This window comes from Asterias amurensis, chromosome 17 (assembly GCF_032118995.1).
Source record: "Asterias amurensis chromosome 17, ASM3211899v1".
Classification (NCBI taxonomy): domain Eukaryota; kingdom Metazoa; phylum Echinodermata; class Asteroidea; order Forcipulatida; family Asteriidae; genus Asterias; species Asterias amurensis.
The window spans coordinates 7,457,323-7,472,522 of record NC_092664.1 but is presented as its reverse complement, the minus strand read 5'-3'; the positions used below and the strand labels follow the sequence as shown (position 1 = coordinate 7,472,522).

Genomic DNA, 15,200 nt, shown 5'->3' with positions numbered 1-15,200 from the left:
GACGGACATATTGCGTGTTTACCGTGTATTTGCATTGTGACGTCATTTCTGTTCGTGCGGTAAGCACAGGAATGTTAGCATGCATTTTTGTGTGCTTACAGTTAGCAGCGCTATGAAATAGATATTGCACAGTCAGCACAAAATAGGCCGCTAAGCAGCGCTATGAAATATGGCCCAGTGATGTCACCTGATGCACCGTCTATAGGGATTACTCTTCTCAAGACTCACGCTATCTGACCAGTAAAACATCAGGCTCAGTACACTCAGTAGCTAACTCTCTGCCGTCTAAGACTATTCTCGCGCAAGACTGCTGGCTCCCCGACCGCTGGCTCTCCATAAATCAGACTGAAGTTGCGAGAGCAGTAGTCTTGCTGGGGCCAGGAGTCTCGCGAGAACATAGCCAGTGTCGTGTAAATCGTGGAGAGAGTCAGAACGCTATTACTGCAAAAGATGTTTAACAAGTCTAGTGTCTACAAGAACTTTGTCACTAAATGAAGACAGTCCTCTTGGGCTAGAATTTGCGCAAAAACACACAGTTGGTCTATTGCATATACATGTATCTCGACCACCACATCATCAATTATTAGTTAAATTTTTACTAAATCATAATCGTACAGTTTGTTGACAAAATTAAAGGATAAAGTTGAAATACAAAGTCCGAAGGATGATTTTAAAATTAAGTTATTCCCAAAGTTATGTAAGCAACTTTTCAGCTGATTTCCTGTTTAGGTTTCTTGGTCAATAAATAAATCTAAATCTAAATCTTAGCTGCGTCATTGGAAATTACAGAAGTACACAACACAAAGTATTGCTGTGCCTTGCACAATCCTCTTTTGTCAACAAACTGCAGTTGCATTATGTGCATGCCTGCAAAATACAATTTCTGTCAGACCCACGATCAATAAGAAGCCAGTCCTATCATTTCCAGCTCATCTTTTCCACCAGGGACCATCAAAGAAACCTGGTAATAAACTTCCTGTTTACATGGTCGTGCTTTTTCATAATTTGCCTGAACTGAAATCAATGGTTGGATCCTAAATCTCCCTCTGTGAAGGATTCGATTAATGGCAGGTTCGTCTCGTTGTCAGCTCCGTTGGTCACCCTCCAGAAAATTACATTTCACTATCGAATTTCATTCTAGGCGACAGTCGCTATTATTACTTATGCACTGACATTAAAGGAGTGGCAAATTGGCGCTCGATTCAGTCCCTTGGTATTTTTTGTTTTGCACCTTGTCGTGTCTGACAAAACCCTGCAGTTATGGTAATTTATCGCCCAATAATCTCTTCTGTGTTAGGTCGGTGATCGACGCACAATTAATTTGACAGGCAATCATGTAAACTTCAAAAAGATAAAAAAACAGATATATATTCGTATTGTAAGACACAGTGGATAACAAGGAATCCACAAGACCACAATGAAACTGTAATGATCAAACAGGCTTTAAAGGCAGTGGACACTATTGGTAAATACTCAAAATATTTATGAGCATAAAACATCTCTTGGTGACGAGAAATGGACAGAGGTTGATAGTATAAAACATTGTGAGCAACGGCTCCCTCTGAAGTGCCATAGTTTTTGAGAAAGAAGTAATTTTCCACGAATTTGATTTTGAGACCTCAGATTTAGAACTTGAGGTCTCGAAATATCTGTCTAAACGCACACAACTTCGTGAAACAAGGGTGTTTTTTTCTTTCATTATTATCTCGCAAGTTTGATGACCGATTGAGCTCAAATTTTCAGAGGTTTGTTTTTTCATGGATATGTTGAGATACACCAACTGTGAAGGCTATTCTTTGACATTTACCAATAGTGTCTACTGCCTTTAAAGGAAAAAAATCCAAAGTTGAAGGTGATCCCCTGACTGCCACTTCCCAGGTTGTGTTGTAAACTTGGGTGTGATCCCTGGTTACACAAAAGTTAACAGTTGTTTAACATCTGACTGACACCCCGTACAAAGATATTGACCAAATAATGTGTCGGCCAACATGTAGGGCTACATGTAGATAGCTCCGTTTGTAGAGCGCAAGCATTTTGCTCAAATGGCATCCATTCAAATGCTGCTCTAGTTAATTTGTCTTTGTGCAACCCCAAATCAAAATACATCATAATCCACTAATAAATGTTTTACTCTGAAAATGATTAATCCCTCTTGACAAGCAATTGCCTTGGTCATCACTCTTAACCAATAAACCCATTTACCCGGAGCTGCAAATTATGCTAAAAGCACTTTTATGAAATCCATACAAACTGTACTGACGACCTTTTAGTCCTGACCAAGTGATGAATTATATTCCAATTATCCAGAACACCCGAGTGTTGTGTGATATTGTTTCAGTTTTCTTGAAGGAATAGAGAAACCGTGTAACCTTGAAACCATGTGTGCGGTCTTTCAAGACACAAACAAGGTTTCACAAATCAAATAATGTCTGTACTTTTCATGGAATTTTTTTAATGGTTTTTGTTTCTCCCATAATGAGGTGTTTGACTTTGCATTTGTTTCTCAACCGTACTTGGGTATTTGGTCTATAGTAGAGCTTTGTTTAATTAGTCTTTGGTTTCATTTCCAGAAATGAACAAAAACCAAAAGTGAACCACGACTTCCCATTAATTTCTCTTGATGATCAGGGTCCAATTTGATGGCTCTGCTTACTGTAAGTGTAAGCAAAGTATGTCAAGCTTATGTTAAGCAGATTTCTCAGGTTAGCAGAAAATGTTTGCTTGTGTTCATGCACACTCCACGTTTCTATAGGCATTCTCCGCTTAAAAGGCTATCGCAAAAAATAGGCTCTTGCCCTAATAAGCAAGAATGGTTATATCACAAGCTAAGAATTAAAGACAGTGGATATTATTGGTAATTGTCAAAGACCAGTCTTCTCACTTGGTGTATCTTAACATATAGATAAATTAACAAACCTGTGAAAATTTGAACTCAGTTGGTCGTCGGAGTTGCGAGATAACTATGAAAGAACAAACACCCTTGTCACACGAAGTTATGTGCTTTCAGATGCTTGATTTCGAGACCTCAAATTCTAAATCTGAGGTCTCAAAATTAAATAAGTGGAAAACTACTTCTTTCTCGAAAACTACTTCACTTCAGAGGGAGCAGTTTCTCACAATGTGTTATACTATCCACATCTCCCCATTACTATTTACCAAGTGAGGTTTTATGCTAAATAATTATTTTGAGTAATTACCAATAGTGTCCACTGCCTTTAAGGCAATGCAGAGTCAAGAAACTTATCACAATTGGCGGCATGTGGTAATTTATCATGCCATGCTTTCTGTTTGCATTGGCAGCTCGATGCACAATTCAAACCAGTTATGGTACGTCTATTACTGGTCACACTTCATAAACAATTGTTATTACATGTGTGTGCGTGTTTACAAATCAATTTGGAAGGATTTTCTTTTATGGTTTTGTTTTGGTTATACAGTAGACCAATTCAGCTGAAATGCTGGTACACATGTAGCACAAAGTGTATTGTACAACTATAAAGATATGAGAAAACCAGTTGTTTTATGTGAATTAGGTGTTTTTCTCAACGATTTGCATCAATATTGAGAAATAAAAAACAATTTACACACCTGGTTAGCATGGTTAAGTAGATACGCAAATTATGGTTTGGATTGGTTTGCTTATCAGCACACCAACTGATTAACTAAGTCCACTTTCTTACAATACAGCCACCATAACTAAAACTAGCTTTGCTACACCATCTAGCAAGAATCTGTACATAGAACATGTACAAATATCCCATTTATACACCTGGGGAAGAAGCACATTATGGTTTTTAATGGCCTGGCTCATTGACAAAAACAATGTAAAAGCTGGAAGTTGAATTTAGTATGTTTCAGCTCTTGACAAAAATACCAATGAAAATCCTATTACATCATAGAAAAATACCATTTGTACATCTGGTGAAGAGAAGCAAATATGGTTTTAATTGTCTTGCTCATTGACACTAAATACATCAAAACTTAAATTTGGTATCCTTCACCACTTGGCAAGAACTTCACCTTAAAACACTTGTACCTGGAAATATCTCACTTTCTTACATACTTATTGACAAAACACTTGACAAATATCCACTTTCTGACAACTTGGCCACTAAAACTACATATCAAGTGGTCCTTGCTCTCTGCTTATACATTGGAAGTATCACACTTATAATGTACACCTAGGTGCAGAGAAGCAAATTATGGTAATTACACATGTATTGACAAAAAAACATTAAAAAAACATCCACTTTCTGAAAACGCGGCCAATACAACTAGAAAATCAAGTGTGCCAAATCACTAGCCTAGAACATTCTTTCTTCCTGGGGATGTGGAACATCACCCATGCATAAAGCAGCTCAATACATTGTTGAGTGTTTCTCTCGTAGACTCATGTACATCTGCACAGCTGTAAGACTAGATTACCATGAAGAGAAATTGAGCCCTTTTTACATTACAGCAATTTAGCAGGGCTACCTTGTTTAATTTGAGCATGGTTATGAAATTTCACAAGTTACACTTCATGTGAAAGGACAACAATGTTTGGACTGTCCAGGATCCCATGTGAAATCTTCTCAAACTTGTCCCTCCTTTTCTATCAATTATTGTCCTTTCACACAAGGTGCATTTGTTAAAATTTCGCGACCATGCTAAAATTAAACCAGGGACTCATGTTTAATTGCTGTTGTGTGAAAAGACTTTTACTGACTGGTAAAACCACTTTGCCACATCAGCACAAACATGTTATTTGTGTGTCCTTCCTTTTTTTAAAATAATAATAATAATAAAGAATATTTATAGGGCGCCAAAATCCACCAAAATGAGGTGCTCAAGGCACACAGGAGGGGGAACCACACACAGCAAGGAAAATAAGACCAATTACACATAAGCGAGATTAAACAATGTGGTTTTCAACTTAATCTTGAAGGTTGACATTAACCATAATTTATGCAATAATGATTCCAGCTAGTCTAATCTTTGTTTTGCTGTGTGTATATTTGCAGAAGTTGTCCCAGTTCATCGGCGTAGTCGTAGTGCAGAGGACCTCAGTACTCAGAATTCTCACGGGAATGATGAGCCGTCTCCGCCAGCGGTCTCCAAAACCTCATTTGGTAAGTCCTCCATCACCTTATTATTTTTTTTGTTACACATCCAACAGCCCAACTAGTGCCGATAACGGGATGAAAGAAAAAATCAGGTCTGCTACTTCACAAAGGCAATAAGGCGATTGCCTCCATGCCATGCGATTGCCTCCACTGGTCATTGCCTTGGTGCCATTGAAATGCTCCAGTGGAAATTTTCAATTTCCCCATAGGGTTCCCTTTACCAAGGAGAAAATGCCTTGGCGCCCTTGCCTTTTCAAAAACGAAACATAAAGGCCCGAGAATTGTTCAGTTGTAGATGTGGGACGAAACCCTCAAATGGGGAAACCCACACAATCAGGTCGGGACTGAAACCCTAATCCATGTGAAAGGCCAGATGTGGGATTCGAACCAAGGTCCACAGAGGTAAAAGACAGGGCAAGAAACCAGGGACAAGCTATTCAAATCATATCCACAACAGCCTTGTTCCAAAAAACTATTTGTGTCAAAAAACAATTGTATTGGTGAGTATAACAACAAATGTACATCTTTAGTTAGTGTTCAGATACAATCACTTATTTTCTGAACTGAGGTGGAACACAAGACAATTGGGGTGTTAATTAAGTTATAGCCTTGCTGTTGGACAAAAAGCCCTGTTCACACTAGCACAAATTCCTGGGAATTTCCCAGGGAACGTTTAACCCTGGCAATCTCCTGGGAATGAGCCATTTCAGACAAATACATGTAGCTACCCCTGCTTGGGAGTAGCTTGGTGAAACCAGATAACCCATTAATGGTTTATTAATTTAAATTTTGTTTTTTTTACCCATACACCGATGTGTGTTAGCACTGTATACTCAGTACTTTCCTGAGTCCTGTGAAAAAATATCACAGGCATGTTACTCGGGTGGGATTCGAACCCACGACCCTTGCAATTCTAGAGCAGTGTTTTACCAACTAGACTACCGAGGTTGCCCGGTGGCTAGAGGCAGTTCGAGTCCTATGTTTTGGCAGCGGGTACCACAACAATATAAATTAACCATTAATGGTTAGCAAATGATTGTTATTTTACTCTAAGGTAAATTACTCGAATCTTAAATGAACGTGAGATGGCGGTGGGGTTAGAATTCCCCATATGAGTTCCTGGGGTTTTATTCCTTGATATTTGCTCTGTAGTGTAAACAGGGATAAATATAGCTGTTCTGAAGCTCTCTCTTTCTCTCTCTCTCTCTTTGAAATCGTCTGCTTTTTAGCCCAACCAAGATACATAACGGCTGATTTACATACATCCACAATTTATTCCCAAGTTGTGTTGCTGTCACATCTGGGTAGCATCACTTAACACTTCGAACTGACTTTGCTTTGGACTAATACATACGTGTAGCGTCAGACGCTGCAGCTTATGTGCATTCTAGGCCTAACATTAAACTTGATATTGACACAGCTAGCTTACCAGGAAACACGGCAATAAACCTTTTGTGAATGCTGTTTTTTTGATGACGTGATCGTATTATGTATGGAGTATGAATCCATCAATGTATCTTTTCATACACAGGCACACAAAACCGTAGTGCCCTACGCTTGACAATCTTTTGAATTGTTCGAGAGCAACTTTCTAAAAAGCAGGAAATCGGGTCAATAATGTTAACACCACAGTAGCTTTGTTGTAATGATAGCGTACTATGTCAGTGTCACCAGACAGTTGCCTGTGTGAATGGTGGTTTTGCGTTACCCAGACCCTTCATGTGATACAGTATTGACTTGTTCAAACCTCCAGCTGACAGACTAATGTAACAAGATTTCTGTCTACAAACTGAAGGTGAGTTACGTCAGGAAAGCGTTTTACTTTCACCGTCATAAAACATTCACGTATTTCCACCTCTTCTAGTGTGATGCCACATTATCCATGCTGGTGTGGTAGACAGAGAGAAACATGGAACGCATACATGTACATGTACATTCAGGCCTGCAAGACCAATAGTTGGCTAGGGGGTGCTGGGTTGCATGCCCACCGACTTGTCCAATGTCAAGAATCTAATTTTAAGAGCACATCACCGAAATTAAGGGAGTTTAACATTTTTGTCAAAAGTGCTACGACTTTTTCTGGGATTTCTTATTGTTGATTTAAAACGACCCTTACTATGTAGTATCGAGTATATATTCGAAAAGTAGAGGGTGCTCTATTACATGAAACACCACCATTCGAAAAACCTTGGGTGTTGCAGCACTAAGAGCATCATCCTCTGTTCGTGCTGGCCAGGGTACATTGGGTGTGATAATGTGAGCAGTCATGCTGCTTTTCAGCTATTTTCCTGTTTCTTAAATGAGGCACATAGCCTGCATATATGCAGAAAAAACAATGTACCTTTAAACTAACGTACATGTAGTGTATGTGCCTTTGGCTTCTATCATGACTACTATTTTCCACGCTAGTACAAATATTGTAGAGTGAACAGTGTACACAAAATGAAATGAAAACATTAAGTTGAGCTGAAGTCCATGTGGGCTTCAGGGAACCCCTGGGCAATCTAGGAAGACATGGTGCTGGTATCCAGTGTAAGGTCATGTCAAAATTGCTGGCTACAGCTATGGATATACAGCTGGACGACCATAGCAACTGCCGTAGCTGTAGCCGCCAATAAGCCATTTGTGTGTTAGACTTTAATATTGTCTGGCACAATGATGGGCTTGATCACAAGTTACCGCTTAAATTTGATTTCCTCAGGAATGGATCAGAAAACCTATGGATAGGGGCAATAGGGACAAGACCAGGGCAATAAGGACAAGAGGGACAGGATCAGTGCAATAGGAACAAGACCTCGGCAAGACCAAGGCAATAGAAATGTGACCAGCAGCAACAGTGACAAGACTAGGGCAATGGGGACAAGGCCAGCAGCGATAGGGATAAGACCAGGACAAAGACCAGGGCAGTAGGAACATGACCAGCAGCAACAGGGATAAGACTAGGGCAATGGGGACAAGGCAAGCAGCGATAGGGATAAGACCAGGGCAACGAAGACAAGACCAGGACAAAGACCAGGGCAATAGGAACATGACCAGCAGCAACAGGGATAAGACTAGGGCAATGGGGACAAAGCCAGCAGCGATAGGGATAAGACCAGGGCAACGAAGACAAGACCAAGACAAAGACCAGGGCAATAGGAACATGACCAGCAGCAACAGGGATAAGACTAGGGCAATGGGGACAGGGTTCAGCAGCGATAGGGATAAGACCAGGGCAATGAAGACAAGACCAGGACAAAGACCAGGGCAATAGGAACATGACCAGCAGCAACAGGGATAAGACTAGGGCAATGGGAACAAGGCCAGCAGCGATAGGGATAAGACCAGGGCAATGAAGACAAGACCAGGACAAAGACCAGGGCAGTAGGAACATGACCAGCAGCAACAGGGATAAGACTAGGGCAAGGGGACAAGGCCAGCAGTGATAGGGATAAGACCAGGGCAATGAAGTCAAGACCTGGGCAAGACCAGGGCAATAGGAACATGACCAGCAGCAACAGTGATAAGACTAGGGCAATGGGAACAAGGCCATCAGCGATAGGGATAAGATCAGGGCAACAAAGACAAGACCAGGACAAAGACCAGGGCAATAGGAACATGACCAGCAGCAACAGGGATAAGACTAGGGCAATGGGGACAAGGCCAGCAGCGATAGGGATAAGATCAGGGCAACAAAGACAAGACCAGGACAAAGACCAGGGCAATAGGAACATGACCAGCAGCAACAGGGATAAGACTAGGGCAATGGGAACAAGGCCAGCAGCGATAAGGATAAGACCAGGGCAATGAAGACAAGACCAGGACAAAAGACCAGGGCAATAGGAACATGACCAGCAGCAACAGGGATAAGACTAGGGCAATGGGGACTAAGGCCAGCAGTGATAGGGATAAGATCAGGGCAACAAAGACAAGACCAGGACAAAGACCAGGGCAATAGGAACATGACCAGCAGCAACAGGGATAAGACTAGGGCAATGGGAACAAGGCCAGCAGCGATAGGGATAAGACCAGGGCAATGAAGACAAGACCAGGACAAAGACCAGGGCAGTAGGAACATGACCAGCAGCAACAGGGATAAGACTAGGGCAAGGGGACAAGGCCAGCAGTGATAGGGATAAGACCAGGGCAATGAAGTCAAGACCTGGGCAAGACCAGGGCAATAGGAACATGACCAGCAGCAACAGTGATAAGACTAGGGCAATGGGAACAAGGCCATCAGCGATAGGGATAAGATCAGGGCAACAAAGACAAGACCAGGACAAAGACCAGGGCAATAGGAACATGACCAGCAGCAACAGGGATAAGACTAGGGCAATGGGGACAAGGCCAGCAGCGATAGGGATAAGATCAGGGCAACAAAGACAAGACCAGGACAAAGACCAGGGCAATAGGAACATGACCAGCAGCAACAGGGATAAGACTAGGGCAATGGGAACAAGGCCAGCAGCGATAAGGATAAGACCAGGGCAATGAAGACAAGACCAGGACAAAAGACCAGGGCAATAGGAACATGACCAGCAGCAACAGGGATAAGACTAGGGCAATGGGGACAAGGCCAGCAGTGATAGGGATAAGATCAGGGCAACAAAGACAAGACCAGGACAAAGACCAGGGCAATAGGAACATGACCAGCAGCAACAGGGATAAGACTAGGGCAATGGGGACAGGGCCAGCAGCGAACGGGATAAGACCAGGGCAATGAAGTCAAGACCTGGGCAAGACCAGGACAAAGACCAGGGCAGAAGGAACATGACCCCAAGCAACAGGGATAAGACTAGGGCAATGGGGACAAGACATGGGCAAGACCAGGACAACGACCAGAGCAATAGGAACATGACCAGCAGCAACAGAGATAAAACCAGGGCAATTTGGGGACAAGACATGGGCAAGACCAGGACAAAGACCAGGGGCGGATTTCACGAAACTTTACGCAACTGTGTAAGTCCACTTGCAGGGCAATAGGGACATGAACAGCAGCAATAGGGATATAATGAGACCTGGCCAACTTGGCAGTTACCAGCCGAATTCCAATTATTTATGTGAAGCCTCAAAAAGTGTCACAAGCTAAACTTCCATTGCAACTAACAAGACATCATAATGTCATACCTAACTATGTTATTATTTAGTGTCATGCTGTGTTGCTCTAGCTCTCACAGTTTTCTTATACTGTATTATTGTGGTTTTTTATTTTTTATTGTTGTCCCTTCCTCTTATCGCTGCGGTGTTTTGTTGTGGGTGTAGTTTTTTTTTTTTTCAATAGTCTGGTTTTGCTTGTATTTAATGATTTCTTTTGTGCGATTTTAAAATGTTTCAGTGCAATCACCTTTTTATATTGTATAATTATATTTTTATCGTTGGCAGGGGTCTGGTTTTACACATCTTCTGATGACAGTTTTATACTTTTGTTTTAACCTTGACAGCCCCTGTACAACTTGTAACTATTGTGTATGTCTAAAGATTTAAAATAAAATTGTACTTTGGCGCAAAAAAAGAGAGTTTACTACTTAATGGACAAATTGCTTTGCCTAGCAACCAGAACGAGAAAGTGGTTGCCTGTCTGTGTGCCTGTGTAGTGCTGTACAAAACCAATTGCCTTACACTCAATGACTCATACAAAATCATTTGTGAAATCCATTTTTTTTTTCAAAGTTCTGTTTTCTATAGCTTTACTTCCTCATTTCAAAGCTTCACCATGCCCTTTTTATTCATCTTCTGTTCCCAATTATGGACCAGTGCCAATTTTCCCTGAAACACGAATAACCATCGTGAAAAGTAGATAAAAAATGCCAGCAAACACCGACCTATAATTGCGTTAGTTAGTGTCAAAGGTGTACATTGATTGTTCGTGTCAGTGTGTGTGTGTGTGTACTCGCTCCCTCCTGGTTTAAAGTCCAACCGAGTTGACATTCCCTCATGAGCCAGTAACACGCCACTCCTTCTTCTAGTCTCTTTTCCAACTTCTCCAGCCGCTGTGGAATTGTCCTGAAATGAGTTGAGGTTGTATTCGTATGTTCATCCGAAGGTGGGTGAGTGTTACATTTTATTGAAAGAGATAGCACTGAGCATTTATTTATGAGATACGGACATGGCGAAGTGTGTCGACCTACACAGTAGTACCTGCTAACACTAACAATCATGATAATGTACTCTCCAGTTGCATGCATATTTCGTACGATTTGGTTTATCTATTAATTGTTGACTTAAATATACTGTAAAATTTATATCATATAGATATCGTTTTTTGTTTACAGTATTGAAAAAAACAATTACCTTTTGACCTTCATGGATATTTTAGGGCTTTTCCCTGGTGGGTATCACTTATTGTTTAGGAATTTGTAGATGCTCAGGCCCCCTGTATACAAAAACTTTTTGCTTAAGAAAACAAATTGTGATCCTACTTAATGCATTAACTTTATACCACCTGCTCTTCTCGAAAACAAGTGTTTCTTTTTAAATACTTGCCTGTTACCTGTGCACTCTTTGTGCCTGCAAACCTTTAACCTTGTCGACTGTGAAATGGGGATGTTATTGAGACACATTATTTTTCCGCTTTTTAAAAGGAAAGGCAACATGTATACAGACTCATAGTTCACAGAAGCATAAGAGGCAATTGCCTCCATGCCCTTTGCCATTGCCTTGATGCCCATAGAAATGTTCCGGTAGAAATTTATATTTCTGTCATACTGTCTTGCCCGTAAAGAACCAAGTATCTGGCATGTTGCCCCTGGTCAAAGTGCATTGGAGCCCCTTGAAATGTGCCCCTTGAAAAAGAGATGCCTTTTTCAAAGAAAACAAGTCTTAACTTTCAATAAACGAAGTATCAAGCAGGTGTATGCATGAATATACCTGCTTGTGCACTATTCATCCACCATTGTGTGCATTGGTAGTTTTCAATTTCATTGTTTCTTAAATTATTCAGGAGATCTAATGCACTTGATTATAAATTGATTTTGGTTCTCTTGACAATTTGCTTCAAGTAGCATGAATCTTCAGGAAATGTATTGGTTTTTAAAATTGGTTCTCTTCGGAAGAGAGTCGGAAGAACTTAATTTTGTGGAGAATAATTTTGTGTAATTAAAGTTAAGCCATAGAAAGGACTATTCTTCTCTAATTCTAATTGGAATTTTAGAGGATGGCTATTTATTAATAAAACTAAAATTCTCTAGTATTTTCTTCGAAGTAATGGGATTACATTAATGATAAGAGGGAATTAATGTATGGAAATTGGTTGACTGGAAAAATGTGTCTAGCCAAATTTAAATCATGTGTCATGCTCTGTGTGGTTCCCAATCACATTTTTGATTCAGATTTTGGTCAGTACTGTAACATGTATAATTTGGAACATGATAACCATTGGCCATTAGTCCAATGTCGTTTGACCTTGGATGACCTTAGCTGACCAGCCATCTCCCCTGCAGTGCCTTTTGTTATTGGCATGTATAGCACTGTCTGCTACAGGTGTAATGACATGTGTAATAATGTGCATGACTCATCCTGGACACAAGATAATAAAAAAACTTGTTTCTCGTGCGCAGAGAGCAACATAATAAATTAGCAAAATAAATTTGTTTAGTAGATAAGTTCAACACTTGTCGCAGGTGGTGAATGCATTTAGTTTGATTGGATGGCCAGATCTTGAAATTTCAACCATTCCATTGTGACAATATAAATTACAACTTTTGTTAGCTTGTGTAGGTTGTGCAAAGAGCAAATGTCCTTGCTCTAAGGTTTGTGACAGAAACACGTGTACTAGCATCTTAAAGTGCTTTCTATATTTTTTTTTAATTTTGGGTACGCATGTTATAGCCCTATAAAGTGCAAACACATAATCATTTTGATTAATTGTGCATGTTCGTGTACATTGTAGGCATCTGTGAACAAATGCCGAAGGCAACAGGTAAATGTTAACGTACAGAACAAGAGTAATGAACGCAACAGCATAAAATTTGTTTTAGTTTTTAGGAAAGCGCAGAAACAGAAATTTGGTAAGTGTGGCCATCCCTATAGGGTGCATATTAACAGCTGTTGAATTTACTGTGCGCATGCAGCAGCGATGATGCGTGCAGAGAATAGATACACATGTGCATATTGTGCGGGACGAACCTGCTGTGAAGACCACAAGACAAAATTTGAAAGAAAGATGTAACAATTTGTTTTGAGTATTGTTATACTGCGCTGCCGTGGTAGGGGTGACAGGGGTTACTGAAGCATGGGGACGTATGAACCTGTCAATAAGTGAGATTAGTTGCTGCAGACAGGGTAAGTTTGTAGGAGGGTGGGCTAGACAGGAGGGGGTTTGAACGAGTGGAGTCTATGAGATGCGCAGTGGAAATTTGAATGGAAGATGTTACAGTTTGGAGTATTGTTATTGTTGAAGAGGTGACAGGGGTTACTGAAGCATGTGGGGTTCGAAGTGACTGTCAATGAGTGAGATGAGTTGCTGCAGACAGGGTAAGTTTGTAGGAGGGTGGGGTAGACGGGGGGATTTGAATGAGTCGAGTCTATGGGATGTGGAGGTAGGAGCTGATGATGAAGTCAGGAAGTCACTCAAGAGGAGAATGAAGTTAGAGAGGGGATGTGAGAGGAAGGTGATGATGAAGAGTGAGTTTTTTTTATGATGATTAGAAACTAATGAGATATCAGTCAAATAAAGGGAAGGTAGAGGCCTGTTTGTTTGGTAATCACTCTTACAATTAATAGTAATGAAAACTTTAAGTAAGAAGCCTACACCAGCTTTCGATAGTATAAAGCATTTTGAGAAACATTTTGTTTCAAAGGAATTTGTGAAACGTATTTCTTATGCCACACAATTTGAATCAGTAACATTTCTCAGATAGATTGTGTATTCCAATTATGAATTATTCTTTCTACATGGACATAACTTCTCCCTGGATTTTTGGAATTCACATACCCTGGATTCATAATTTCAGCTCAATCTTAGCTCTTTGTGAAATCAAGCCCAGGTAATTTTCCGCTTTTTACAATGTTCTGAGTATCCAGAGCATGTTATCAGAGGTGAGAGACATTGCTGACAAAAAAAGTTTGAAACGTGGATCCAAATTTTAGGAGGCATGTTGAAATGATGTCATTTCCTTTTAGTAACCCCTGGAGTTAGAGTTTCCAAGGAGCTTCAGGAAACAGTTGAAGTGCTTTAGAGAAGTAGATCAACGAGCATGGCCTCTATATTGGAAGAGAATAGCAGTGTTTGTTTTCCCCAGGGGAACATAAAGCGATCTGAATTCAAATTAGTCTGAAATATCTCATTCCTTTGTAATACTAAGATGTAACTTCTGACTCAGGCCTCGCAAAAATTTTGTCAAGAAATGCTAGCTTAGACCATTAGCATTTTTAAGCTCAAAGTAAAGAAATTTTGTCTACAAATGTGCTGAGCATCTTACATTATTTTATAGTTTTTAGGAGTTTCCAGTATCGTAGATTATGTAATGCACTTATTTGATCTTTTTTGTCAAGCAAGATTTTTATCTTAGTGCATCGTATATTTTATAGTTTCATTCTGTGATTAATCATTTTTAGGCAAAACCACACAATATAAATCTCTTTTATGGCCTTTTCAAACATAGCACCAAGATTCACTTCCTGAAGACCTCAGACAAATACCTGCTTTCCCTACCATTTGACAATGCATTAATTTAACTTCTATTAGACCAGGGCCTTCAAATATATTACAGGAAAGTGCTGTTTTATTACTATTGTTATAATTGAGTCATTTGAAAATATTGTCCAGCGTCTTCTCATCCTAACCCTAGCGAGTATTGTTTTGAGTCAAGTTAAAGGATTCACAGGCTTGAAAGAGAGCACTTTTGGACAGAAAAGAAAACAACCAGGAACAAAATTTGATTTTAATGCCATTAAAAAGCTCCCTACATAAGTCAAGTGGACAATGACTAAAAGGTTATCACTTATCTACCTTGAAATTATCCACGAGTCTCACAATCTACTGAAATATTCACAGTAATTACACACGAAAGTCCTTGGCTATCGCAAAACCTTGGCCCCATGGTTTCAAGAGATAATACTGACCTTCATGTCGCTATCCGTTAATGATAAAGAATTCATCTTCTCTATTCTTCAATT

The 15,200-nt window shown here is 40.2% G+C and overlaps 2 protein-coding genes across 3 annotated transcripts in view; one reads left to right on the top strand and one right to left on the bottom strand.

The window, feature by feature from the left end:
- Positions 1 to 15,200, top strand: part of LOC139949472 (transmembrane and coiled-coil domains protein 2-like) — an 80,650-nt gene that overhangs the window by 24,919 nt on the left and 40,531 nt on the right. For both annotated transcript variants that reach the window (XM_071947824.1, XM_071947823.1), the window contains exon 2: positions 5,004 to 5,111. In XM_071947824.1, coding sequence (XP_071803925.1) covers positions 5,004 to 5,111 — 108 coding nt within the window. The remainder of the gene's footprint in view (positions 1 to 5,003; positions 5,112 to 15,200) is intronic.
- The window catches only part of LOC139949473 (ras-related GTP-binding protein C-like), a 53,964-nt gene that overhangs the window by 33,075 nt on the left and 5,689 nt on the right, over positions 1 to 15,200 (bottom strand). The gene's annotated exons all lie outside the window — the stretch shown is intronic.